Below are 26,274 nucleotides of genomic sequence, written 5' to 3'. Positions count from 1 at the left end.
ATAAATGGGGGTGTTTATAACAACATCTAATTCCCAGAGCCACTGGGTAGATTCAATGAACATTTCAAGAATGCATTGGGTACCTTAGACTATTGAACTGTATCCCATAATATTTTTTTAATTACTTGAAAAGATAGTAACGGTTTTTTTTTTCTTTATCTCATGTTGCTTGTTATTTTCTTCTCAGAAGCGTTACACTATGTTCTGTATCTTCTGTCCTGAAATAATTTACATTTTATTAATTTCAGAAAAGTAACCATTCTTAAAAGTAATTTGTTTTGAATGCAAATAGCCAGGGTGGGATATTCATTTAGTTACTGCCTTATGGAGTCCCTGGGAAGCTTTTGTAAAAATCAAGCAGCTCTCAGGTATCCATGGGTCTTTTATTGGCATTGTAGGTGGATTGTAAAGCCAGCGTAGAGACATATGTAATGGCTCTACATTGGCCAGCTGAGGTCCAGGCTGAAGGGCCATGGATGTATCATATTCTTTCCTCCGTCAGTGGGTTGGGAAGCACTGTAGTTGCTTTCATGTGGTGTACAGTAATAATTATGCTGGACCTGACTTGCCTGCATGCAGATCTAGGGCAAGCATCCCTGCATCTCACTCTGCTTAACACACTGCTGACCCCATGGACCACAGAGCTGCATAAGCATTAGGCTTGTTTGCCTGGGCTTTGTAGCTCCTGTTTGGTACCAGCCCTACTCGGTCTTAGCTGACCCCTTTTGAAAAAAATAAGGTGATATCTGTCCTGAATCGGTTCCTCAGTATCCATTATGTCTTACTTTTTTTCCATTAGCCTGGATATCATACTCTTCCTTTCTGATTCTGGAGAGCTGACTATAATTTTTAGTATATTGTTGGTTTCAGGAGTACTCGATGCTCATATGCAGATGAATACTGGGAATATTTTAAAATAGAAGATGAAGTGATAAAGGTCCAAGATGGAAATAGCTATGCTATATGCTGTTCTGGCTTTATTGATTGCATCTGTGGCTGTGTCTACCAAGCTGCTATCTTTCGTCTCCAGTTTAGAAGAATCAGGTCCTAGCCTGGTTCTGAGAGATCAGAAGAGATCAGATGTGTAGGGAAACGTAGATATCTAAAATGGTCAATTATTTTAACCTCATTCCAAATTATAAAGAGAAAGACTCAGTAAATCAGTCTTTGTAAATGAAACTACATTCATTTATTTCTTTTGGGCTGTTTATAACACATAAAATGTTAAATCACATTTTTCTTTGAATAGGAAAGGCAGTTGTGAAAATAATTGCGATTTCTAATATGAATTACCATTTTGGTTTGAAATTGCTTGCCCCAGGATGAATGCATGTGTCATTCCGTGCTTTCTGACCCAAATTTTTTAATCAGGGAAAGAAATTTTTGGACATGGGATGTAGAATCACAATATACCAGCTGCATATTCCAGACATGTTGTCAGCTCTCTCCCTAAACACATTAAGGTATATGAGCAATTAAATAATTTTGTCAAAGACAGAAGCTTCTACTAATACCTGGGATTTATGTTTATTACAGCAGCTGGAGTTTTGCGTATCTGCTCGGTTTGCTGGCATGCCGCACTTCTTCAATACCATGAAAAGTAAAGATCTCAAGGGAATTTTCTTGTTTTTCTGCTCATAGTAATAACCCTATTATATTGGTATCTTTTTTCTGATTATCAATAAACCTGCCAGAAGGCTTGCAGATGTTTTGGTTATGGGAATTAGACTGTTTTAAAGAAAAACACAGTCCTAACCCATGCTGTCCACAGCAGCTTTTGCGTGGCATTTTCCACATGGGCCAGACTTCTGTGACAGTTACCAGAAGGGTTCTTCCTGCACTGCCCTGCTTTTGCAAAGACTCATTAGGTGTCTCTGTCTTGTGAGTAACTGTCAAGACAACCTAACAGTGTTCTTGGCCGTTGCTTTAGTTTGCTAATTTATGGCTTCTTACATGTATTATTTTCATTTTCACCTATTTTTTTTAAAATATCAAACTTCACGTATCACATAAAGATTTTGATGTTGTCTGCTTTTATCTATGTGAGCTTGCATTTCCTGGGTGGTGTTCCACACCTTAGCAAAGCTGGGTGGTGGGCAGATGGAAAACTCTTTGCTCTGTTGGAGTATGTTTTTAGCAGAACAAAATATGCATTCAGATAAGCAACTCTGAGCTACAAGGGTCCTGCATTCTTCAGTTCTTCATGATATTTTTATAGCTGAAGAATTCTCTCACTGTTTTACATTAGTCCAATCAAAAGACTTCTTGACAGCAAGGGGCAAAGGGGTGTACTCTGTTGTTACTGACACAATTAATTATTGACATGTCGCAGTCATCATTTTGATGTGGAATCTCAAAAGCCCTTTTACATTAGTGCCTGTGGCTACACAGTTCCTTGCTTTCAAGGAATCAAAAGATGTTGAAACAGAATGAAAGAAATAATAAAATCTTATTTTTATTTTTTAAGGCCTGATCAAAAAATAGAAGATACGGCAGAAACCAATGCTGAAATTCTCGCTCGTCTCACTTCTGCGGTAAGGTCACTGCATCAAAGTTTGTATTGATCATGTCTGAAATGTTGTCGTGTTTTGGATCCTTTCAAATTGAAGACTTAGTGAACAGGTGTTTGTAATGCAAAGTACTTTTTTGTCTCTGAAAGGAGGAGGCTTTACTGAGGTCTTAGTGTGCAATTCCAAAGCGGTTAAAACCAGATGGATTAAAACCAAACAGACAGGACTTCAGAAGGTTAAGCTAGATTCACTTGATCTAATGTAATCTGTACGATGGTACAGAGTGCACCCTCAGCAACGTTGCATATGATGCAAAGCTGGGAGGAATGGTTGATACACCAGATGGGTGTGCTGCCATTCAGAGGGACCTTGACAGGTTGAAGAGATGGGTCAGCAGGAATCTCACAAAGCTCAACAAAGGGCAATGCAAGGTCCTGCATCTGGGAGAAATAACTTCATGCACCTCTACAGCCTGGGAACTGACTGACTGAAAAGCAGCTTTGCAGAAAAGGACCTGTGGGTCCTGGTGGACAGCAGGTTGAACATGAGTCAGAAACATGCCCTTGTGGCAAAGAAAGCCAGCTGCTTCCTGGGCTGCATTAGTAAGAGTGTTACCCTCAGGCTAAGGGAGGTGATCGTTCCCCTCTACTCAGCAGTGATGTGACACATCTGGAGTATTGGGTCCAGTTCTGAACTCCCAGTACAAGAGGTACATGGTCGTACAGGCACATATGCGAATGACCCTGAAGATGATCAGGAGAGTAGAGTATCTGACTTACAAGGAGAGGCTCCAAGAACTGGGAGTTGAGCTTGGAGAACAGAAGGCTATGGGAAGACGTTATCGATGTGTATAAATACATGATGGAAGGGAATAAAGGAGACAGAGCCAGGCTTTTCTTGGTGACAGGATAAGAACCAGTGGCACAAACTGAAATTCAAAAATTCTACTTAAATATAAGAAAAAAACTTATTTACCATGAGGGTGATCAAACAGGAGAACAGGTTACCTGGGGAGGTGGTGGAGTCTCTATGCTTGGAGATGTTCAGAACTCAGCTGGACATGGACCTGAGCAACCTGCTCTAGCTGACCCTGCTTTTCAGCAGGGGTTTGGATCAGATGACCTCCAGAGGTGCCTTCCTACCTCAACTATTCTGTGAATGTATGGTTCTGTGAACATCACACCTAAATCATGGTATCAGCAAAACATGGAATTATCCTAGTTCTGTTTCGGATATGAGAAAGTACGGAGATGAAAGTGAACCAAGCAGGGTGAAGTTGTAATGAAAAAGACATGAGGATAAGAGCTATTTGAAGTAAAATGAATAAAGTACTATGTTGAAATTGCTGAAAAATGGAAGGGAAGGAGAATTCATGCTATCTTTTGTAAAGACGTCTTTACAAAAGACATTTTATATCGTGTTTGGAAAGCCAGTGGTTCTGCATGCTCAATCTTATCCAAAAATAATATAAAATGTATGACATTAGAAACTGTGTTTTAGAATAAGACATTGTGTTTTAAAATTGGGGTGTTTTTTTTATTTTGTCAGTACTCAAATTCCTTGTTTTCGCTACCTTTTTTCCTAACTGGTAATGAAAGAACCCAGAACCTCAGTATCCTCCATTTTTAGTTTGTAGAGAGAAAAAAAAACAGAAAAACATCAAATACTTTTTGCAAAGTTATATCTCTTTATAAACCCACAAAACTATCAACTTTATAAAATGTTGCCAATATCCCTCAAACCTTCACCCCTCAAAGGAAGCACTCAATAAAACAAAGTGACTTTCTGAGTTTAAGAACTGGATCTAACTGTTGCTGGATACACTTGAGTAAAATGCATATCCTTAAATATGTGAGGAATTGACAGTGAGTTCAAAAAGCTTCACATCTAGCTTGCAAGGTCAAACCTTTGAACTACATCCTGCATGATTCCAGCAGCAGGGCACACGGACAGTGGTGGTTTGGTGTTTTGTTTTTTTTTTTAAATGTACCATTTTATTGCTGTAGCTAACTAGTGAAAGAAAAATTAGGCAGTTGTATCTCCAGATGGCCTGAGATTGCCATGGTGGTGTCAAAAAGACTGATCTTTTCTCCTGCATTTTCTGATTTTCCACAAAACTGCGTAGGCTCTCTGTAACAATTTTCTAGTCTAACCCTGGAGAAAAGACATAAGACCAGAGCAAAATACTCCAAATATTAACATCTGTATATGAACTTCTCCCTCTTATCCTTGCAGAATATTGCTTTTCCTCCATACAGTAGACTAGGACTGTGAGTTTATGGAGAGCCTTTAAGTGTCCCAAGGGAATTTGAACCCTCAGCTTGCACCACTCTGCAGAGGGCTGGACTCGCCAGGATACAGCGTCTCTTTTTTAATTTTTTTTTTTTTCCTGCCAGCCTCACAATTTGTATGGAAAAGAGTCCTGTGAGCAAGAGCTGGGAACTAAAAGTGAAGGTATTAGCCGTGACTGGAAATGTGTACGCACTGTCTTGCTTTTTGGCTCACTGAATGTTTACATATTTTTGTACAGAATCAAACAAGTCTTTCTTGAAGAATTCGTAATTCAGAATCCTGTTCACAATATTCTTCAGACCAGTGTTTCAGAACTGGAGAAAACAAACCCAAACCAAACCTTACTTCCGGCCCAGCACTAAAGCAGTCAGGGATTAGAGTTTACTTTTTTTGTACATTTCTAGGTTTGGAGGTTCAAATCCCATTGGTGTTGATAGTACCACCCTCTCTTCTGCTTTTCTTTTTGCTTTTCTTGTAATGGAATAAAACATTCTGTGTCAGGTCAGAGGGATAATTCTGCATCAGCTTTTCTTTTTTTGGGGATTAAATTCCCAAATTTTCAAACCTAAACTGGCTGTGAAGATCCAGCCCAAGTAACGTCGGAGGAATCTGTTCCGAAAGCACAGGAAAAACTGTAAGCGTGCATGCATGTAAAGTCTAATGATATATTTCTGTAACTCTATAAAAGCTATTGTTGTTGCAGAGGGTGGAACTCACCTCACCTAAATATAATTGGCCATAAGGCAGGCATCTACGTCTGAGCTAGCTTCCCCAGGCAGTCCTGAGAGCCAGGGAGCAGAAACAAGCACTTTTAGGATGCTGAATGAATGATTCATTTTGAAAGTCTACTTTAGGGAAAAACAGTCATACCTTAGGCTCTGCTGGTAAGGTATGCACTCTCTATGAAGGGTTTATAGAGTGACTAGCACAAACACAGGCATCTGTACAAGTTTGATGAATTCCTCTCTCCACCTCTTTTTCTTTACTGTAGCCTGACTTTCTTTGTTGGTCTTTCTCTTATAACTTATTCCCTACTGCTTTTTGTTACCAGGTGTTGCTTCTCTTGTAGAGTTCTACTTTTCACATTCAGTGCACGATTTGTGACTAGTTAGGGAAACGTACTCTTGGTTTTAAACAATGGTTATGGAGATTGTAGAATAAAATAGCAACAGCTGTGGTGAATGATGCCAAGGCAGAAGGGCAGTGGGGAAATACTACAGAGGCTTCTTTATCATCTTAACTTGTGCATAATGTATGGAATACACCTCTTTTAAGAGCAGAGTCAGATACAAAAGATAAGAAACTACCTTGTTGGGTGTCTCACTTTTTCTGTATGCTTTATTCTATGATGGAAGAAGCAGAGTCAGTCAAGATAATTGAATGGAGCCTATTGAATTATATGTTCATATCATATGCGCCATTACGACGAGGCACTGACAACACCATCAAACTTAAATTGTAAAGGCAGCTGACATGCAAGCAGTGCAAAGTGCCATTTGAAATATGTTTGCATCAGATAATCTTTTTGGTCATTAATTTTTAAGAAAATGCAATGATTACTGCTGGGTTTAAAGAAGCATTCTGGAGCTGTCATGCATCCAATGTCATGTCCTAAAGAGCAGCTTCATATTCAATGTCTTGTCTGCTAAAACCGGAGCACAGTGGGATGGCTATGAGTGTTTCCATTGCAAAGCTCTTACCTTACTTTGTGATGGACAGAAGAGAATATCAGATGTTAATGCAGTGTATCTGGGAAATACAGTTTTCTGGTACTACTTTTATTTGGAGTCCATCAAACAATCATTACTTAAGATGCAGAAATATGATCTAGAGTCTTTTATTTTTTAAAACCCTCCTGTTTAGAGCTTTTTGTTGCAGGATTACACTTTGAAGTTCTGTAAGGATTGCCACTTTGCGTCTAGGTCTGAAGTCCTATTTGGCACATTGGTATCTAGAATACTGTTTCACAGAAGACTACTATAGGTACAAAAAAGAGAGGGTAAAAAAGTAGATGTGGTATGCATCGTCTACTAGATGCACAACTCTGCCTTCTATGAAAAAATGTCCAGATTCATGGATAAGAAAAGAACAGTAGTTGTCATTTACTTTTGAAAAATCTCTACCTCTGTCCTTTGAAGATGAGAAAAGTCACTATATAAATATGACATTTGTATTTAATCAAGCAGAAGTATATGTGGGTACCACTCTCTGCACACTCTTGCTCTTTCACACTGCAAAAAGAAAACTTATTAAGATGTGGTAACATACCAGCAACACACTCGAAATGTTCTCTTTCAGACTTCCATAATGTTTCTGTAAAAACTGTGTGGTAAGCTGGCCTTTAAACTGCATCAGTTTTGACATCTGAAAAGCTACTCAAAATGGGATACTATTTAGATGGCATTAGCTTTGTAGTGGCAAGCTATACGTATAAACCAATTTTTTGTATTTAATATCTCAATTTATTGTGGTAGGCATAACTCTTGTTTGAACGTGTATTTTACTTTGAGTCCACATTATTATCTTCAATGTGATGTGCAGCTATCGATTTTGTCAAACAGGCAGTAACTGAAATCCTATTAGGAAGAAGTATGATAATGTGTAGCACGTGTGCAGTGAGGAATGAATGCTGTACACCGATTTCCATCAGTGTAGTGATGCATAGGAATTGCACGTCCAGCAGAGATGTCGGGTACATTTACGTTAAAATAGAGAAAAGCATATAGATTATAAAACCTGGGGACACCAGGCAAATCCAGCAGGATGCTCAGCAGTACCAATTCTTTGTGATCTGATTGAGTCTTATGAGAGGGGGCTCAGACCGTAAGGATGAAACCCATCGATGAAGGAATGTTTGCTTAATATTAAGACTAGAGGAACATCTTTTTTTTTTCTCCTGCTTTATCTGAACAATTTTGCTCAGATTAAGTAATATGCCACTTGTATTCCTGGTACAGAGAAAACAATTAGATATTTTCCATAACATAGACAAAACACAGAAAAACAGCCTTTTTATTGCCTGCGATGTTAGCACTGTCTTTCAAGCTTGAAAAGTGTCACCTTCTAAGCAAAACTGATACTGCAAATACAACCGCAGGATGCCACAATGTGGCTTTTTCTTCTGAGAAGATGGGCTTTTCTTTAGAGTCAGAGATCTACATTTTTCAATTGTTTGATTTGGTTTATTGGTATGTTTACAACTGTCACAGACTGTAGTGTCTCCTAAGGCTCATCTTGAGATAACGTATTTATTAAATGCTAAAAGATAAAGATGATACATCAGTGCACTGCTTTTTACTGTCAGTAACCTGAGAAAATAGACCAGGATTGGGACATCGACATTGGTACCTCCTGCTAAGTTTAATGATGGGAGAGGGTCTGACCAGTTTAGCCATCAAGAGTCGTGGTGATGTAATTCATAAATATCTTGGGCTTTTATTGAGAATCCTACTCTAACTCTGGATAGCTTGTATTTATTATATCTAGAGTATATTAATTGCTGCAAGCAAGCAAGCACACAAGTTGTTTTTTCACAGAACTGTTCTTTCCCATCTTACTTGCAGTTTATGCTTACATTAACCATGATTAACGGTTCTCTAGACATGGGAATGAGTGTACAGGAAGGAAGGAAGGGAAGGTAATACTGCCAGCTTGCACAATTGTGCTGGAAACAGGATGACGTTTAAGAAAACTGTGGCACTGCCTTAATATTTTCCTGCTTGGAGTGGCAGAAAACTCTGTCCCTCTCAGTGGGGCAGCATCAAGGAGTAGAAAAGATCCTTCTACCTTGCAAGGACAGCAAAAAAAATGGTCTCTGGTCCTTTACCACAAGGGAAGGAAAGATGCAAGCAGAGGAAGGATGTGGCCTCTGGTATGACTGCCTTTTGCCACACGTAGAATGTACTGCTGGGTGGCTGCTGAGTATCTGGCCAGCGGATGCTGGAGTTACCATTGTACTGAGATGTCCTCAGTGATTTTGTCTTTCTGCTCAGACCAATATAACATTAACTATTCTTGTTTCACTTTTTCAAACTTTTCTTCAGAGTTGTGAGAGTGGGATGCTGACAGTTGTTAGTAATGGTGTTACTTTGGAGATCCTTCATGGGCTTTGTGCCGTATTCCATATTCATACCACATGTCTTGTGAATGGTGTTCTCAGACACTGGATGTGACAACTCCCACTGCAGAATAGCCTTGAGCTCTGCATAGGCCTGTTAGACAAGATGGCTAGCATGCAGTGCAGGAAAGTTTCTACAGAGAGGTAAGACAATCCCTAGAAAACCAGTTGGAAAGTCCCATCATATTTTTTTTTTCTAAAGACAGGCTGTCTTGGGAAAATTAGGGAATTGGAAGAAGCTGAGGGGTGTACAGAAGATTCTGAGAGAGTAGATGGGGCAGAGAAAGGGAAGAACTGAGGTGTATGCAGGGGAGAGTGTCTGGGGAGCTGTATGGCAAGTGCAGGGCACTTGAAGCAGCTGCAATGGGACAGACAATGGCAGTGAGGAAACATGAAGCATAAAAATAATGCATAATACAGAATTTTACTGATAGGAAAAGACCTATGGAGAGAAGTGGGTGTAGAGTTGAAGTGGCTAAAGGGACAGTAGCTGGTCATGTAGAGATTATAGGGAAAATACAAAGGATGCAGAGATGAGAGGCTGAGGAAGAGAGCTGGCTAGCATGGCAAGGCTGTTTCATCACAGACTAGTGAGATAGCCTGTAAATCTGGAAATCAGATAGCTCTTACTTTTGCATGTTCATCTCAAGCTAAATTTTGGTCCTGAAAGGCTCAGCTGTGCTATTAAGAGAGGTTGTTTCCTCCTGAAAGCTCCAAAAAGCAAATGCCAATTATATAAGGGAACCTCAGCCAAACCTCAGTATGGAAGAACTTGCTGGCATCACACAATAAATCCAGCATTACAGTATGCTCAGCAGAGGCAAAATAAACGTTTAACAAGGAAAGGAAGAGGCTTCGAGTGTGTGCTTGTGAAAGAGATATGCTGTGCAAATAAATTACAAGTTGGGCTACTGAATTGCCCTCTCCCTAAGGAATGTGCAGTATTTACATGAAATTAAGGTGAAAAAAAAAATTGTTTTTACAGAATTCCCAGCTGAAAATGAAATAGATTTGCTAGGAAAAGTGACTGTAGTTTCAAAACCAAGTACCTGCATAATTCCATGTGCAGTTGACTGCTCCAAAGGATTGATAGCTGGTATCTAACCAGGGTTGCATTTTGTTTTGTTTGACTGTGCTAGTAACTATAACCATCCTTTCCTTTCCTTGTATTTTAGGTACAGAGAGAACTGGCTGCTGTCATTGCCTTGAAAGCAAGGAAGTCAGGTGAGTCAGGCTGGGCTTTAGAGGGGCTTTTGTAATGCTGTTCCCTTTTGTCATTTATTGAAATATTTGAATTGTCATTGCTGTCTTCTTAACATGGGGAAGCAAAGATAGCAGACCTCGCTCCTCTCTCACTGGAGAATCTGTGTATATAGCACAGTGCAATTACTGTCAAGCTTCGCTTCCCCTAGCTCGTCACGTCTAATGACCTAGCTGATAAAATCGGAGTGTTACAGTTGGATGTGAACTTGGGTCTCTTTCTGGCCAAAATCACTGCTTTCTCTGGGCTTGCACTTTATAAGAGAAGCTTATGTCTTTATTTGACTTACATTTAAGACAAGTAAGTTGATAATTTTCCTATGTTTTCTTTTATGGCCCAGTATCTCATGCCATCTTTGCTGTGTTTTACCTGCCCAGTCAGGTGCATTTCTTTATGCTAAATCAAAAGGACAACGTCATGAATGAAGACGTTCTTTCCTGGAGACTTGTCTGTACATCCGTATAGTTATAGAGGCAAGTCCCTGTTATCAGGGTAGTAGAAGGGGAAAGGCAAATGGATAATAGAAAGTGTCTAGCAGTGTAAGCTTTTACAGCAAATGCTGGCGACACAGTGCAAAGGCACTGAAATATGTGGTCATCTCAGCCCTGTCAGGGTTTGGTAGCACAGCCTCTTTCAGAAGGTATCTGCGTTGCTGAGCTGGAGTGGAAGCAAGAGAGCTGTATTTTCTGCGCACTGCGCAGGAACTAACAAGACCTACTTGGCCAGACCTGGCTCTATACAGGGTTAACTCTCTGGTGTCTTCACGTGCAGTGCAGTTCATCTGCAGCAAGGGCAAACTGAGAGTTGAATGTATTTCTAGAGTAAAACAGAGGTGGTGTTGTCTTAAATTATTGGCATGTTCCCAAAGCCATAGAGGTCTTTGGGAGCATTTTCACTGAGCATTTCTTGTGATCTTCAGCAATTTTGCTAGAAACTGAGGTTACAGATCTTGCACTTTTTGAGCTGCTTTCTGACCTGTTAATAATATTGCGTCATAATATCTGTACCTGTCTCTCTGTGGCTTGCAACTACAGCACAGAAATTATTACACACAACACACACACTACACACAACACGGTATCTTAAGCTGCAGGCACCAAGACGATGTGGCTGGCATACCTGCAAATATTTTCTTGTGAAAATGTAAGTATTACAAAAATATTGTAGACACAGTTTGATGCATTTTTGTCTGGAAATAGAAGTACCCATAGGTTATATCCACAGTCATCTGTAAATGTAATCTGCAGAAAATAAACACAAATTCAAGTGTGAATTCAGACCTAAATTGCTTCTGTGTAATAGCTTTGCTTCTGAAACTGCTGTATTAGTATACAGTGTTAACACCCCTCAGCTGCTTGCCCTTACCCGGTATCACCCCCATCCCACCTGAATTATAATGGCTGAACATGGAAATGATTCTGCTCTGGTTCAGCGCAGAGAAAAACAGGCTGTTTTAAGGAAGGGCTCAAGGTAACCTTTTGTTTTGCTGTAAAATGAGCTAAGAGCATGGTGCAGTGTACTGTTTTACTTAGTGCTTATATACAGTTCTAAGAAATTTCTTTCCCAGCTTCTCAGCAGTTGTATTGGCAAATATTACTACTGCTACTGGTAATAAATAAAAACCTCCATTCTCCAAAAGAGTTGATTTTAACCTGAATTAGCCTCTCATTTCCTTTCAGTGGATGGCTACATAAACAATTTTGTCAGTAGAAGGTGAGATGGGGCTTGGATTAGGAATGAGCTGCAGGAGATGAAAATGGGAAAGAAGGATAACTCTTGGACTCTCCTTTATACTAATGTAATTGCAACCCACATTGAGCAGGTTAGAAATAGTTTAGTTAAAAAATCACAAAGCTCCCTATAGAGCTTTGAAGTGCTGACCAGCCTTTCCTAATACATTAATGTAAACACTTAAAATATCAGTTTAGATCTGAACAAAAGATACCTCTCTAGTCAGTTTAACTAGTGCATGCTTGTTGTTGAAATTTGCATTTCTTTATGCCTCATCTTGGACAACTGTAAAAAATGGCTACATGATCAGGCATAACTGTAAGGTCTAATTTAAGTTAATGCCTTTACTACAGTAGGAGCAGAGTAAATTAGGGTGGTTGATTATTATGCTTTTTTATTTTATTGCTGATGCTTAAATTCACAGCGTAGCAGTTACTGTTGGCAATCAAGCTACGGTATGCTGTGCCTGGCGAAGTGAAGCATATTTCAGAGAAAGTACTTCTGGAGCTAAAAGCCACAATATCTTTCAAAGATAATGTTCCTCTAACCCTCTCCAAGACTCTGTATAATTCCAGGAAATAAACCAACAAAGATCAGACAAAGAGCTTATTTTGGCATGAAAAGAGTGGAACATGGCTATTGGGCCAGCTGCCCTGGGTGGCTTCCAGGCTGGTGTGAACGGCGTGGGTGTCTGGCTCATCCACCCTGGGATTCACGAGTTTGGAGCGCAGGCGATGGGCACAGTCCTAACCTGCTGGCTGGGACCGGCCTGCAGTGGATAATGGGTTCATTAACCAAAAGCTTTCCTAGAGATCGGCAGCCCAAAAGCCAAAGCTGCTGTGCAGAAGTTCCTGCACTGTTTTTGATGCTTTGGTGGTTTTTAAATTACACCATTTCAAAATATTTCCTCTAGATAGCTGGTTAGCGCTAACTAGCTAAAACAAGGCGGGGAGGGGGGAAGAGTATTCTTGCTTAATGCAAGGACTGTGTAATTTGTTCCTGAATTACTTTAATTTCTGGATATACCTCTGCCCTTAGAGAGGCACTTCACAGTGATTTAATTGTGCTAGAAAAACTGTCTGATTAAAGCTTTCATGTTACATGCCTAGGACTGTTCTAGTAATTACCGGGTTGTATTGCATGGGAAGTGCTATACAAGCCCACAAACACCACAGGTCCCTCTGCAAGATGTGAAGAGGGTCCAACTAGGATGGTTTGCTATGCTTGGAGGGGGGAAATATTGCCTTTGGTTACCTGGGTGAAACGGTTTATTTTTGTTTAAATGAAGCTTGGGTTTGCTACCTAGTATATGTATACAAGAAGTAGTAATTACAACTATTTCAGTTCTTGGGCCAGAATGGCTGCCTCAGAGATTTAAACACTGTATCTACTGACAAAATGCTTTGAAAACCAGGGTAGAGACCTGAGCCTGCTGTGGGGTAGGGCAGAGTATCAAATTCTTGCTAGTACAGGATCTGACTTGATGGAGAATGTCAGCTACCAGAAAATAAAAAGTCAGTAGGGTGTGGGGGAGAATGCCTTTCCCCAAGAGGTGGTGTTCTGGTTTTATTGTGGGGTAAAATAATATGAGAAACACATAAAACTGACAGATGGCTGAAGGAAAAATGCAGAACCTGAAAAATGAAAACCTTCTGTGCTGTGGAAAAAAAGCTCTGTTTTCATATTTCAGATGTGTACTGCAAGTATACCATTCTGATAGCAAGGCATAAGCTGTTAGAGGGGTACTTGAGAGCCCTCATGCAGAGGGACCTCAGCATTTTCAGCTTCTTCACATATAAAACTAAAAAAAGGGTAAAATTAACGTCTGTAATCCTGAAGCTTTGACGGACCTCAGTAACACTGTTGACTAGAAAGCACGTTTATGTTTCATTAGAATAAAGCTCTCATGATAAAGGTGACCTAAGAGGAGCACTTCTCTGTGGCTTATAAAAATGCATTAAAATTGTTCTTGCTTAACCTTAGAAATAAATATATTAAATGCTGTCTTCCTTGGTTTGGTAAAAGGTCTTGGGGAAGCAAGTAACTGATGGCTTCCACAAATGTGCTGAAACATAACAGAAATGCAGCCTCCCATCTGAAGGTTTACAGGGGTTGGCATTTATCTCAATTGCTTGTCATGGCTCATGACATGTTTCTTATGTGTTAGAGGTGGTAGCTAAAACAAGGATAAAAGCAGCAAATAGCCTAAGGCTGGAGGCTTTAGCTGGTGGCGTAACTATACAGGTACATCTGAACTGATCAAAATCTGTCAGGTAGATGCTCTGAACTGGTGGTGATCCCATCCACAAACAAGATGCCTTGCATCTCTGTGCATGAACCTAGCTGCACCCCATGGCATCATTGAGCAAATTCCTTTAACTTTATGTATAAAGGAATTTCTATAACTTTATTCATGCAAAGGGCCATTAGTAAAAGCATGGCTCTGGTCTTTGGGTTTCTGAATACAGGGGCTAATTAAGACAATAGCTGACAGAGTATCAGTGATGTGGGAAGAGGGTGACTGCAGCTTCTCCCCAGGCATTGCCGGAGCAGCGGCAGGGCTGTGGATGCTTCTCCCTCCCACTGGGAAGGGCAGGGCAGCCACAAAAGCCCTGGCACTTGTGTGTGGTTTTGCTCCCTCGTAAGAAAGATATTCATGTTTCCACAATATAGTTAGATACTTTTTAGTCATGCCATTCTTAAATTGACAAGTTCTATTAATTTTTTTTAAATGGGTCATTTACATTTTACTTATAATAAATATGACTTTTGCAACATATTAACTTTTTATATTTGAGATCTTCTGGATTACCTCTGCCCTATTCTGACATATACGTATCCATATCCACCCTTCCCCTTTTCTTTTGTATTGCTTCTGTCAGGACTTAACTGCCTATGGGATTTGCCTAGTATTTATATTTTAGGGCAGACATTTCAATATTAAACAGTCATTGGGGCTTGAGCTTTGTGGACGTGAATGAAAAACAAGCTGTGAACAGCTATTCCTCTTCTCAGCCACCGCGCCACCTCTACAGCACTGCTGTCAGAGCTGATTGCATGACTTGACTCGAACACACTCCAGGCAATGTCAGCCCCGTTAAAAACATGAGAACAGCCAGGCTGGGTCAGGTTAAAAGTCCATCCAGCTCTGATCCTACTGTGAGTGATGAGTAGGGGGATGCTTAGAGCAGAGAAACAGAGCAAGTACAAACAGTCCTTCTGATGTGCATACTCAGCATCTACCAGTCTGTGCTAGAGGGATTTTGCTGTACCCACGCTGTTGTGTTAGGCAGCCCTTGGTGGGCCTTTTCTTCATTAATTTATCAAATTGCTTTTTCAGCCTGCTTATACTCCTGACCTTCATGTGAAAGTGTATTTGTTCTTGTTTGTTTTAAACACATTCCCTCACTCTGTTGTAATACAGTTCTTTGGTGACAGAAAGTGGTGAATAATCCATTCCTAGTTCATTGTCATACTATTCAGGACCTTGTGCACCTCTGTCATACCTCTGTGAGTTGTGACATTTCCAGACTTAATCGCTAGTCATTCCTCATATCAAATCTATTCCATTAAATCTCATCATCTTTGCCACATCTACTATATTACTTTTGAGATGGGGCAGCCAGAGCAGCATGCAGTACTGCAGCAGCACGTGCTGGAGTTGGCACAAAGTGAGGGTGGCAGCTTCTTATCAGGGTGGGGAGGTGGAGGGATGTGGGAAGGAGCCCAGTAAGACCCTTTTGGCAGCATTAAGCTGTTTTATCAGCTTAGTTAACTCAGGAAGCTGCATCTTTTACCATTCAGACCTTTTCCCCAAGTAGCACAGATCCTTGTGAGACTTCTTGGTAACTTTACTCCACAATAATTAGCAAAAACATTGTCATTTGGTGCTCCATGAATGCCCTATGTTATGTCCTTAGTTTTATTTACTTGTGTAGTTTTTATATAGACCATGAAAATCACTGTGAATTCAAATTAGATTTGTGCACATACTTGAAAAATGAGGTTACAAATACATGATCAAAGGTCATTCAAGAATGGAGCAATTCAGTATTGTGCTTAAATCTTGAACCTATTAAGTACCTTTTGAATTTACAGATTTTGAAACAAGCAGATATACAATATCTCTGGTGTAAAATATGTGCGGTTTATTATAGCTCTTTTTATGCCACTGAAAAAGGGCATAAAGAGGGATGAAAAACTTGCTCCTGTTTACAGAATAAAGTGGCATTCATGTGCCAGGCAGGTGTGCAGAAAAATTGAGAAAGTCTGAAGGGTGTGAAAAGGTTATATCAGTAGGATCTTACTGCTTTTCTATGTCCCCTTATGTCTCTTTTCAGTGGGTTTATTTACTTGACTTGAGTAAGACCTTGTTTCATTACAACTTTTAATTCTTCCAACCATCCACTTCTTTAAAACAAGGGTCAAACTTAGCAAAATGTGTGGAATAAGAGTTATACTGCAAGTGTTACTAATAGCATTCATCCTGGAGAAATGGCTGCTCAAAGTAAAGGTGCAGGAGTGTCATGCTTCTGGTAGGTCTCAGTAACTTCATCTTTACTTTTTCTCAGCCAGTTGAAACACATTCAAAATAAAAATTGCACCTGAAAACATGCCTAGGAATATTTTAAAAGTTATGTTGTGCGCTTTAAGGATTTCATGCCTTGAAGTAAGGGAGGTAATCATGTTGCCTTCTTTAAGTGATCCTTTTTAAACACTTTATGCCTTATTGAAAGGAATGCCCACGCCTAGGGACCAATGTCTTGTTGCATCCCTTGGGATTCTTCCATTACTCCTGAGATCATTCATACCAAGAAACAGGCAGTGCTTCAGAAGGGTATGATCAGACCCCTTCTAGCCCTAGGGAATGGCGCTCATTGTATGGCTGGTTGGGAACACTGCACAACACACATAATCAGAGCTCTGCTGTGCTGTGGCTGAATCGGTGACCACCTGCTTTGAGCCCACCGTGGGCAATGATGGGGGTGGGAAGTGGCCTGGGCAACATCAGTGAACAGACTACAGAGTTACGCTCACCAGCCTTAGTGTATTCAACGGCTGGTGTAAAGCTGAATGGACTCTGAGTCTGGAAAAAGAAGGAAAAGGGCTCTAAAGAGCTCTCTGGTGGAATTACGTTGAGAGAGATTTTGGCAGCTCATGGTCTGGTTTTTGCAGTTGTTGCAGAACTTCAGGTGTAGTTCTTTCTGTGTGATCTATAAGGCACTTGTATAGAAGAAATGAGCAATGCAGGAGAGCTGTGTAGGTGACAGATGTTTTGCACATATGCAAAAAGATATTGTACGGTAAGGTTGGAAAGACAGCAATTGTGCAAAAAAAAACCAAACCAATTCCCAGGTGAATGTTTTGTTTCCAGTGCTTTGGGAGAGTCATTTACAGAGGGTTCACAGAATTTATTTATTCAGTCTCGTCTTTGTTTCCTGCTTCTTTCCTGGCCGTGGCCAGAGGATGTTTCCATGGAATAGGGAGCAGTGTTTCATTTTGCACCAGCCTGCTCAGCGACTGCCCGTACCTCCTTGTTTGATCATTTCTCAGCAGTCATTTTCCCTGTGCCTGCTGATCATGTAATGGGCCCTTCTCCACCCTTCCAACATCTTGTTTCAGGCAACACTGCTACAGATACCTTCACTGCTACTTGGTTTTTTTAAAATTTGAAATACCATGCACATAAGAATGAATGTCTAAAAGCACTGGGTAAAAGTTAAAGCTTTCTGCGTTCAGCTGTTGAATGGTTTTCTTTGAGCTGCTGTTGCTACAAAGAACATTGCTTTTCTGTGTTCCTGTAGTGAACCTACAGCGTCTGCAACTCATTTTCCACTTTTCTCCTTGATAAAAAATTATACGAGTTCATATATTCGCAAAATCGGGGTAAAATGTGGCTTTTCCTTTGTATGTACCACAAAGTGCCAGGCATTGAAAACCAAACCTCCCCTGGCCACATGAATCACATGAATCCCTTGTTTAGCCAGAGGTGTTTTACAAATTATGTTCTTCTAATGCACCACCACCTTGGATGAAATATGGGCCTTCAAACCTAGATGAAAGGCTTCAGTTCTGATAAACAGAACGTCCTAACAAAATCAGTTGTACAATACTGTGGAAGGAATAGCAGCAAAGGCTCCTGGCCATTATCAGACTGAGTTGGGAAACAGCAGTGGGTTTATTTGGTACGCTCATTTTTTAATTTAGAATGGCTATATAATATAGACAGGCCTGAGTCTCGTTTAAACTGAGTTTTGTCCTTCCTGTGGTCATGCAGATGCAGTGGAAAGGAGCGGTGCCTCAATGGTATGTGGATCAGCAGGACCAAATCTACATCTGTTAGCCTCCTTTCTTACCACACTGGCTTTGCTCTGTTTAGATTGTGGATTCCTACCCTTGCTGTTATCTGTTCCTTTTGATAAACTCTGCAATGAGAGGAAATGTTTTTGCATCATTTTTGGGAGTCCTGTTTCCTATTTGAGATCTGAGAAATGGCTTGTAGCACTAGGACCCTTGGGAACTTATTTTTCTACGTGGAAACTAGATCAGCATAATGAGTACCCTCTGTGCAAATTCAATATTAGTTCTACACCTAAGGTCAAGCAGAAGTTAATGACCATTTTTTACATACAGAAATCAGTTACGAAACCAACATTACATTTCATGCTTTTGTCATTTTCAAATGAAATAAAATGCTGGAGTAATTTATATTAAATTGATTTAAACTACAAAGCATAAATATAATGAATTCCAGATTAGTCTTTGAGAGAAAATGGCATCATTGTCACTTGTGCAGTAGTTCATTTCCCCATTCACCTTTATTCCATCCCGTGCTTGCTGTGCTTTTTTAGATACAAAGGTGCTGAACAATGCTGTAAACGGGAGCCTGTCTTTAATAATTTTTGCATTTTCTTTGTTTCTTTAATTAGCTGATTTACTCAGCTGATTGCACAGCTGTCTGGGCAACACCCCCGAGGGGCCTGCCAACTGTTTCAGAGATACGTAGTGTACTCAGTGAAGGGAAATCTGTACAATAATTTGCATATATATATGCAGAAATAGTGGAAAGGAATAAGAAAGCTCAAAGGCAATTTTTGTATTGCTAATAAAAGGAAACATGTTAAGGATGAGCTTAAAGAGCTTTCTTTTTTCAGTAATTTCTGGGAAAAGATTACAGTTTCATGGTAAATAAGGAACCAATTCTCAGTTGGAGGGTTTTATTCCTGGCATTATCACTGCCTCTTATACGTAGCTTTTGGGGATTTCAGAGGTATTCAGTGATTGTTGGTTTTTCCCCTTTAATTTGGAAATAGGACTTGGAAAATACAGGAGTATGCATGAGGACCTGGTCTGGCTTAAAATGGTCCCCAAATCTGAGGTTGGTAAAGCATTTACTTGCTGCTCATCTTCCTTTCCACTGCTCAGCGCTAGTGCCTTATGTAAGCTAGAGGATTTGGTGTTTAGTTTCCCCAGTGGTATCAGTATGAGCTATTCATTTTTTTCCCACTCTGATAAATTAATAAGCATCAGCAAACATTATAGCACTGTCAAACAGCTCAGAGCTGCCATAGTAACCAGCCTCTCTAGAGCTTGCTGTATACCCTCCACAAAGAATAACAAGAGATACCACAAGCTCCATTGTTCAAAATAACAATAAAGTTTTCAAAAATCATGAAATTAGCTTAGAATTATGTGATTATTTTTTAAAATGCTTTTTTGCTGTTTGTTTCATGCTAGCAACTTCCTTTGGAAAAAAAAAAAAAAAAACAAAACAGAAAAGAAACATGCCTCTCAAAAAACTTGGGATATAAGAAGAATGCTAGAAGTTGTGAGCTTTCCAGCAGCTGACGATAAATCAACTGGTGCAGGCTGCTGGCAATTCTGAGCACTGGAGCCTTCCCTTGGGGAATATTCTTGTAGATTCCTGAGGTCTTTTCAACAGTGATGGTTTGACGGGGACAGAACAACAGGCTATAACCATCCTGCAGGGATGAGACAGTGAAAATCTGTTGGCTTGTCAAATAAACAAAGTTCTGTGGTGAAGAGCCTACTTCTGAACAACTTCCAAGGTGGTATCCTATCTGTAGAGGGCACGTAGGTGCCTTTTGCTTACTGGCTAGAGAAAAGAGATGCATATATGAATTTTGATCACACAGTACTGAAAGACTGAAATCTTACAAAGGGCAGAGTGGTTTGATGTTCTAGGATGTTAGCACGTTAAAGAACAATACTAGATAATAAATGAACACCCTCATTTGGAAGGAACATGAAAACATGAGGGACGTAGCCCAAGGGGTGACTGACCTTTGCATGGTGAGCACAACTGCCTCTGGAGCAGCTGTGGGGACAGTGAACTCCTGGCCGTGCACAGGCTGGGCCACTGAGCCTGGCAGTGTTTGCGCAGCTGGAGTCCCGTGCGCTCAGCAAGTTCGGTCTTGGGAGCAGCCCAGGGCAGTGCAGAGGCAAACTATGTGTCTGCCAAGGGCAGCGTTTATGGGCTCCCCATCCCCAAAAGGCAGGCAATTCTGGTCCTGCAGTTGGACTTCACAGCAAGGGTGGAAGCTGGAGTTGTGTGGCACAAGGGGGTCTGGGAGCAACACCGGCTTGCAGGGTGCCCTGTCCGCTGCTCTACCTGCTGCCTGGGGGCTCTGTTCTCGATCAAGTCATCAAACCCAGCCAGGTTAAAAGTAATCCTTTGCCAATCCACAAACCCCAGATGCTTTACAGTAGTACAGAGAGGGAATAGCAAATACAGGGGGTGCAGGACAGGCAGCAGTGATGGGGAGCTAAGCTCGCTTTGTATCCTAGAATGGCCGTGTGGGTGCCACCCAGAGCGAGTTGTGTGTCCCTGCCTGCTGTTCGGCAGGAAAATGGTTAACTGTGATGGCAGTCCTCTCTTAAGCATTTAAATAATTAGCTTTCAAAGTTAACACTCTATTAAGCCAAAGGGAGGAAGTTCACACCTCTCCTGGTGTTATTGTTCCAGTCTGGCTGGCTGCAGCAGCAGAATGACGCTAGTGGCTCGGTTTGTGTTGGGAAGGTTATCTTTGCAGCCAGGAGTAGAAAGAAGAAACTTCATTTATAGAAAAGGAAGAAAGCACAATACAGCAAAGCCTCTGGGAAGATTGCAAGGCAGCGGGTTCCAGGAGTTGGTTTATGTATAGATTAATTTTTCAACTGTCCTTGCCACTTTCAGTTGGGTAAAAGATTCTGCTATTTTGAATAGGACAAAGTATTAAAATGAAATAATTTGCATTGTATTATGTGACTTTTAAAAATCTTACTCATCAAAAAAATTAATTTACCTTCAGTTTGGGGCCATACAGAACAGCTTATTGTGGAGGTGCTGCTCTGTGGGTAACGGTGACACCTTTGGCAGGATTCTTCCATAGGCAGGAGAAGGTGCATAGTGCTGCAGGTGGCTGTTGTGACCCTCGCTATGTGCCAGTCTGTCTAGCTAAGGTGAGCCGTTTAGCATGCTCTATGCTGGTGAGAAAGCCAGATCCCATCCAATGGCTTAAATCTACTTTAAACTTTGTAGTGTGGCAGTCAGAGCAGGGGAGCACTGTTGGTCAGTAATAGTGACACAAAGGATGCGCTTGGTTTCAGCGTGAGCGATGGTTACGTTCTCTTTCCCTTCACCCCCACCCTATGTGATGGCTGATTCTGCTGAGATAGCTAGTACAAAATGATATAATTTTGTTTTTTATTTCTTTGTTATTTTTTCTACTGATTTAATAAGCTGAAATGGGATTACTAAAGGACAAGACTCTCCCCCACAAGAATTCTCTGTTCCAACATTAGTTCATAGAAGAATCTGCTAGCAAAATCTCAGCTCTGGCCCGTGGGGGCACAAAGAACTCAGATCAGATGATGGCCCTTGTGATCCTTAAGTGACCATAAAAAAAACCCAACATCCTGAACTCCCTAGGCTAATTTGCAAATGGACACATTTGAACTGCACATTAGCAAGCTAATGCTCGTTTAACATCTTTTTTCTTACATTCAGGATGATCTCTCCTCCAAAGGAGGAAAAATGCTGCAAGTACAAAAAGGAATTAGTCACTATATATTTGTTTGCGTTTTTTTTTTCTGTCACAGGTCTCAAGCCTGAATCCAAACATAACATTAAATAGACACATATAGATCAGGGTAAACCACCTTTGCCTTTCCCTGGTGTTGCTGCTTTGTGAAACGTGCTGCGGTATTTGTACCAAGGAGAAAAGCTGGGTTTATGCTAGCAGAGAAGGAAGTGTTTGGCCCAGCTCCAAAGTTCACAACTTTTTTGTGTGTACATGTTACAATTTCAGGGAACTGTCCCAGAATCAACACTCGCCTGGGAAATACTTTCCCATCCCACCCTAACCTTCCGCTCACTTTTCCTACAGTTGAATTTGCAACGTGAAGCCTTTTCATTAAAAAATGAAAGACCAACTGACAGTAGGTGGGAAATTATCCTTGAGTTCTTTTTATTTTGTGATAGAACTTGTATTGCATGCACAAGAGTCCATGAAGGCAGCACCTGGGCCAATTCAAGGGGTGTCTGTGTGTTGTCAAGGGGTTAGGAGGCACACTGTGTATAGAAATACAGCAATTGGTTGCTTCTCTGTGTGTGATGACCCCTGTGACCGTAAATTTCTGAATGCACTGGAATATTTTGAGATTTGTGTGTTTTCTGTATTTTATAGACAAAACACATAGTCATATTTTCATACAGAAACCAAGAAAATATAATTAAGGGTTGTTATTTGTCCGTGTGGCCACTTTAGCCTTCAAGGGTCTACAATCTTGAGATGGTAGGATTCCCTGGGTATTGCTCCCTGGGTGTAGTTAAAGGGGTTGAAATTGTGGCTAGTTCTTATGTGTTTGGATAAGAGGCAGAGAGGACACAAAAATCAAGTTTATGATGGAAATTTCATGAAAAGGGCTGGTTGCTCCCTCTCTCCCAAGAGGGCTGCGAGAACGTCAGTGTGAGGTCTGGGATTTTTTCTTTTCCTTTAAGAAAATATTTACTGGTTCTTTTCTACATTCCTTACACAGTCTAAACAACATTGAAGCCAAGGAGAGCTGGGTTTGGATTATGAACTTTTTCAGCTTTTTTACAGTTGAGCTGTGAAATTGCTCATAAAAACAGCTTTTTTTTTTTAAGTTGTTCACTTAAAGTATGTCTAAACCGAGGTTGATTTCTCATCATCTTTAAACTTGCTCATGCTAAAATTCTTCAACACCAAGTATATCTGGATCCATTGGGATTGTGGACGCATACCCTCTTTCTCTTTGTGCTAGGTAAACCATGCTACTGCCCTCAGCCCAGGGTGTTTGCTGCTTGTCACTAGCAGCTCCCCAGCCAGATACTGTCCCTTCGCTAATCTGCCAGCCCAGCCAGGATAGCAACAGCGTGCTGCTCCTTGATGGTCCACCTGTTTACTTTGGTTGAAGATGCTCTGGGGTGCTCACCCTGGCACCAGGCAGCGAATGGGACACTTGTAATAGAGGCTGGTGACAAGAAGCCAGTTGGCAGCCACTAACCTTTTCCCCTGGCACATCTGTTTGCAGAGCGCCCATCTGCTCAGACTTGTTGGAAAAGCTGGCTGGATCAATGTAAATCATTTAAATCTGGACCTGTGGCCTTGTTACTAGCGAGGTGCCACTCCTTTAAATGCCATGATTAATAGCCAGTGTCTGTGGGGATATTTTGCCCATCAGTGGCTACGGCAAATTGATTTTAGGAGAAATCACAAAATTGAAAGGAGAGCTGAGGAAATGTTGTGTTTCTGCTAACACAGCCACAGACTTAAATGATTTGCAATTGCTCAAACAACCATTTTTTAGCATTCATTAATGCCTTCTGTCGTTGCAACGTTCTCAGCTCATGCTGTTTGTCCTGAATGCTTTGTGTCCCCTGCCGCGTCAGTGGGTAGAACAGGGTCATGCAGGTGTGGGAGTGTGCAGGAGGGTGAGGCAGCTCTTGGGGAGGAAGGCTGGGAGGCAGGTTACAAGGGAAGGGACTGCACGGAACCCTCAGCCTGGTTGGATGGAGTAGGTTGCCTTGGGAAACCCTGACCTGCCCTAGGAAAGCAGGGGCCATGCGGGCTCTTGAGGCAATCACTCTGGTTGCTGCTTCGTTGGGACCTGGGCCAGAGATATGCCACAATGTCCCGAGCGTGTTTTGGCTTTGCCTACCTTTAAATGCTGCTGTGATTTAACCCCCATTATACATGCTTTCTGTTCTAGCTATAGATTGATGCTGCGTTTTCAGCATTCATCTTGAATTTCAGAGGTTGGCCGATAAAGTGATGTCAGCAAACCCACTAGTGAAAATTTATACCAGACCTCTGTTTTCCTTTGATAATGGATTAAAAAAGATCCCTGAATGAAACAAACTATATTGACAAAATGACTTTGGTTTTCCCCTTTTATAATTACATTTTTTTTGATAGCATAACTGTGAGGGAGGAAAGAAGAATTATACCCTATATGGCATAGCAGTATCAGCAGAAATCCTGCAGTATGAAGAAAATAAATCCCTATGCTTTATTTTAAAGGTCAAGAACAGCATAAAGTTACTTTTCTTTTAAGTTGCTGGATGCTGCCTAAAGGTTAGGCTGTTCTTTGTGTGCAGCAGACCCAGAGCACCCACGCAGACACACCAGGCTCCTGGCTCACGTTACATGTATAGCTCAGCCATGGTAACCTGGTTGTATGTCTAAAGATTCAGGCTGAGTTTTGAGGAGAGCTTAGGTGAGGGTGGCTGATCATGGCAGTACTGCTACCTCTACAGTCGATCTGTTCATCAGTCAAATCCTGGGCTGCCTCAGCTCACAGACATAGCTTTAAGGCAAAACAGAACTGGTGATCCTTGTCTGAAAATACAGTGCTGTAAGCTGCGGCAGTTCAGGTGCAGCCTGACAACCAGCCCTGGTACTCAGCAGTGAAGGAGAGAGGAGGTTGACAGGAGGAAGCACACAGGCTGAATCCTCCTGCCCATCCATCAGAGCCATGAGCCTGGTGTTGTTCAGGAAATGGATTTGCCAGGTCTACTGCTCCAAGGACCCTTTTGTTTTCACAACTGCTATGGCTACACTGGCAAATCATTTGATGTGTACACAAGATCGATACTTGAGTGTGGTGCTTGCAAGTAAATGAGTACGGTGTAAGGTAAAGTCACTTCTCATGTGTTTCATCAGGTCTGACCCTCCTAACCTGCCATGTGTCACATTTCAGAATGGCTGAGGGAGGGCTTAATGTCCCACTGAAATACAGCGGGTAGGGGTGTTGACTGGAAGGGAATCTTGGGTTATAGCTAGTAAAACTACCTATAGATATAGCTGTTTGCAATACGGAAGTCTGATGTGTGTCTTCAAAAGTGGTCCTTGTTTCTTTAGCTAGGTAAACTTATAACTCTGGTTTCCCCCCATCCAAAGCTTACATATTTGATCCAAACCTTTTTTTCTTTAAAGTCTGGAAAAACTCGTTGGTGCTAAACAATGATAATTGAGTTAAGTTACTGGTTTCTCTTACTGTGCCAGCAGTAAATAACCTCCAATAGAACATCTTCTGCTACCATTCATTTCCAGAGATGACTTCCATGGTTAGTGGTGGTGTTTAAGACTGAGGTCACTTTGCTTGCAAAGAATTTTCCAAGGCTAATGTTAGGGATAAATCTGCTTATTTTGTTTAGTCTGAATTGACCTTCTGCAATATAATGAAAATAAAGAGGTATCTGATTTTTTTATTCTTTGAGTCATCAGATCTTGTTATAATGTATGGAAAAGTGGAGTTTCCTTAAATGTCACCATTTCGTCAGGATTAACAGTAGCAAGAATGTAACTATTTAGTACTGCATTTTACTGCCTACCCTAGTTAGGATTTGTCCAAACCCAATAAGGTATACCTTACAGGTTTTGTCCAAAACCACTTGATGAATTAACTAGAAAGCTAAACTTGGGATGAGGTTTCTTGAATGGTCATCCTATTTGATCTGAGCTGGGCAATGCTGCTTTGCTGCTGCTTGTGATTTGAACCTGCCTGCTTCCAATACATTCTCTCTTATTTTAGCAATTCATCAAAATGAAGAAAACAGCAGTCAAGAAATAAGAGGACTAGAAGAGCTCAAGGACACCTCTGATACTCAGGTAAATGTGCAAGATTAATGGCATCTCAGGGACTTTTTCAGATCTACAAGTTGAAGGATCTGCTTTCAATAGCTCTGGGAAATGGATTTTCCTCGATGTTCTGCACAGGGAGCCTGTAGGAAGGAGAAAGTCTGCTGGATCTTGTCTTACTTGACTATTTAGAATAAGATTGATGATTACCCTGGGAATTAATCCCATGATGTTGAAATCGGACAGCATTCTTAAACT

The 26,274-nt window shown here is 40.9% G+C and overlaps 1 protein-coding gene across 2 annotated transcripts in view; it reads left to right on the top strand.

Moving 5' to 3' along the window:
* RAPGEF5 (Rap guanine nucleotide exchange factor 5) overlaps nt 1-26,274 on the top strand; it is a 161,068-nt gene that overhangs the window by 35,996 nt on the left and 98,798 nt on the right. For both annotated transcript variants that reach the window (XM_075083017.1, XM_075083016.1), the window contains exons 6-8: nt 2,468-2,534; nt 10,095-10,143; nt 25,970-26,046. In XM_075083017.1, the coding sequence (XP_074939118.1) occupies nt 2,468-2,534; nt 10,095-10,143; nt 25,970-26,046 (193 nt within the window). The remainder of the gene's footprint in view (nt 1-2,467; nt 2,535-10,094; nt 10,144-25,969; nt 26,047-26,274) is intronic.

This window comes from Phalacrocorax aristotelis, chromosome 2 (genome assembly GCF_949628215.1).
Source record: "Phalacrocorax aristotelis chromosome 2, bGulAri2.1, whole genome shotgun sequence".
In the NCBI taxonomy this organism is placed as follows: domain Eukaryota; kingdom Metazoa; phylum Chordata; class Aves; order Suliformes; family Phalacrocoracidae; genus Phalacrocorax; species Phalacrocorax aristotelis.
This window is presented reverse-complemented; position numbering and strand designations above follow the sequence as displayed.